Source organism: Nansenia antarctica (assembly GCF_963989245.1).
Source record: "Nansenia antarctica genome assembly, chromosome: 7".
Lineage (NCBI taxonomy): Eukaryota > Metazoa > Chordata > Actinopteri > Argentiniformes > Microstomatidae > Nansenia > Nansenia antarctica.
In genome coordinates this window covers 64,835,321-64,837,820 of record NC_137677.1, presented here as the reverse complement: position 1 = coordinate 64,837,820, position 2,500 = coordinate 64,835,321, and the positions used below count along the sequence as shown (strand labels likewise).

General features: G+C 51.2%; 2 protein-coding genes across 3 annotated transcripts in view; one reads left to right on the top strand and one right to left on the bottom strand.

The window, feature by feature from the left end:
- The window catches only part of nr1i2 (nuclear receptor subfamily 1, group I, member 2), a 61,606-nt gene that overhangs the window by 50,285 nt on the left and 8,821 nt on the right, over positions 1-2,500 (top strand). The gene's annotated exons all lie outside the window — the stretch shown is intronic.
- Positions 1-2,500, bottom strand: part of gsk3ba (glycogen synthase kinase 3 beta-a) — a 24,085-nt gene that overhangs the window by 16,334 nt on the left and 5,251 nt on the right. The window contains 2 exon segments of the mRNA XM_080537043.1: positions 1,924-1,938; positions 1,940-2,008. Of these exon segments, the coding sequence (XP_080393169.1) occupies positions 1,924-1,938; positions 1,940-2,008 (84 nt within the window).

Here is a 2,500-nt window from a genome sequence, read left to right as displayed (position 1 = left end):
CAAAGCATTAGAATGTGTCACATTTTTTAACAATCAATTACTTATGAATGAATTAATGGAATGAATGAATGGTCTTTATTGTCATTGCTACAGTACAGGTACCAAACAACGAAATTTAGGAGGGGTGGCTCCCCTGGTGTTAGAAAAAAAAAAAAAAAAAAAAAAAAGTTCGGGCCCGCCATCTAGTGGCTCAAAAAAAAAATGGCCCGAGGCCAAACCTAATTGCCGACCCCTGCCCTACACCCTGCCCTGGTCTGGTAACACCCTACACCCTGCCCTGGTCTGGTAACGCCCTACACCCTGCCCTGGTCTGGACCTACACTGAACCTGAGACCATCTGACCAGGAGACGTCATCAGACCTGGTCTTACCTCTTATCTCTCTCTCCTGTCACTCTCTCTCTCTCTGTGTCTCTCTCTCTCTCTCTCTCTCTCTCTGTGTCTCTCTCTCTCTCGTCTCCCTGTCTCCCTCTCTCCCTCCCCCCTCCCTCTCTCTCTCTCTCTCTCTCTCTCTCTCTCTCTCCCTCCCTCCTTCTCTCTACACTCTATCCTAGTCCAGTAATCCCCACACCACGCCCACACTGCCAGGCTCCACATATAGACCAGAGAGAGGGGGGGAATAGATAGGAAAAAAGAGAGGGGGGGTGGGGTGGTAGTGGGCAGAGGGAAAGGGGGGAGAGCTGAGGAATGAGAGACACTGCTAAAATTAGGAGATGCCCTTTGGTCAGGCAACCCCCCCCCCTCTTCTCCCCTCCAGCCCCCAGGACTCCTCCCACCTCTCCATAGACTCCTCCCACCTCTCCCTAGACCCCTCCCACCTCTCCATAGACTCCTCCCACCTCTCCATAGACTCCTCCCACCTCTCCATTGACTCCTCCCACCTCTCCATAGACTCCTCCCACCTCTCCATAGACTCCTCTCACCTCTCCATAGACTCCTCCCACCTCTCCCTAGACTCCTCCCACCTCTCCATAGACTCCTCCTACCTCTCCATAGACTCCTCCCACCTCTCCATTGACTCCTCCTACCTCTCCATAGACTCCTCCCACCTCTCCATTGACTCCTCCCACCTCTCCCTAGACTCCTCCCACCTCTCCATAGACTCCTCCTACCTCTCCATAGACTCCTCCTACCTCTCCATAGACTCCTCCCACCTCTCCCCAGGCTCCTCCCACCTCTCCCTAGACTCCTCCTACCTCTCCATAGACTCCTCCCACCTCTCCATTGACTCCTCCCACCTCTCCCTAGACTCCTCCCACCTCTCCATAGACTCCTCCCACCTCTCCCTAGACTCCTCCTACCTCTCCATAGACTCCTCCTACCTCTCCCTAGGTTCCACTACTCCAGTCTGGTTTCCTGGGTGTGTGTGTGCGGGTCATGTGAGGGAGATTCATTACTGCAGTGTCATGGACACGTGTGTGTGTGTGTATGTGTGTGTGTGTGAATGTGTGTGTGTGTGTGAGTGTGTGTGTGTGTGTGTGTGTGTGTTATAGACCTCAGTTCATGTCTCCAGGTTGTCTGACACAGTTCTCAGTGCCAGCAGTTGAATTTATAACCCTCGAACCATTCAGATGTGAACAGGCTAGAATCAGAGGAACAAGCTTACTCTAGACAGACAGACAGACACAGACAGACACAGACTGACAGACAGACAGACAGATCGGCCGACCAGACAGACAGACAGACATTTACAGACAGACATTTAGAGACAGACAGACAGACATTTACAGACAGACAGACAGACAGACATAATTTACAGACAGACAGACATTTACAGACAGACAGACAGACATTTACAGACAGACAGACAGACATTTAGAGACAGACAGACAGACAGACATACAGACATTTACAGACAGACAGACAGACAGACAGACATTTACAGACAGACATACAGACATTTACAGACAGACAGACAGACCGACCTTATCTCCGCTGGAGGTAGAAGAAGTACCGCAGCCTGACGATGTTGCAGTGGTCCAGCTTCCTCATGATCTGCAGCTCGCGGTTCTGAGAAGAGAGAGAGAGAGAGATGGAGTCAGAGAGAGATGGAGTCAGAGAGAGAGAGAGACAGAGAGAGATGGAGTCAGAGAGAGAGAGAGAGAGAGAGAGAGATGGAGTCAGAGAGAGAGAGAGAGAGATGGAGTCAGAGAGAGAGATGGAGTCAGAGAGAGAGAGAGAGATGGAGTCAGAGAGAGAGAGAGAGATGGAGTCAGAGAGAGAGAGAGAGAGAGAGATGGAGTCAGAGAGAGAGAGAGAGAGAGATGGAGTCAGAGAGAGAGAGAGAGATGGAGTCAGAGAGAGAGAGAGAGAGAGAGAGAGATGGAGTCAGAGAGAGACAGAGAGAGAGAGAGAGAGAGATGGAGTCAGAGAGAGAGAGAGAGAGAGAGAGATGGAGTCAGAGAGAGAGAGAGAGATGGAGTCAGAGAGAAAGAGAGAGAGAGAGATGGAGTCAGAGAGAGAGAGAGAGAGAGATGGAGTCAGAGAGAGAGAGAGAGATGG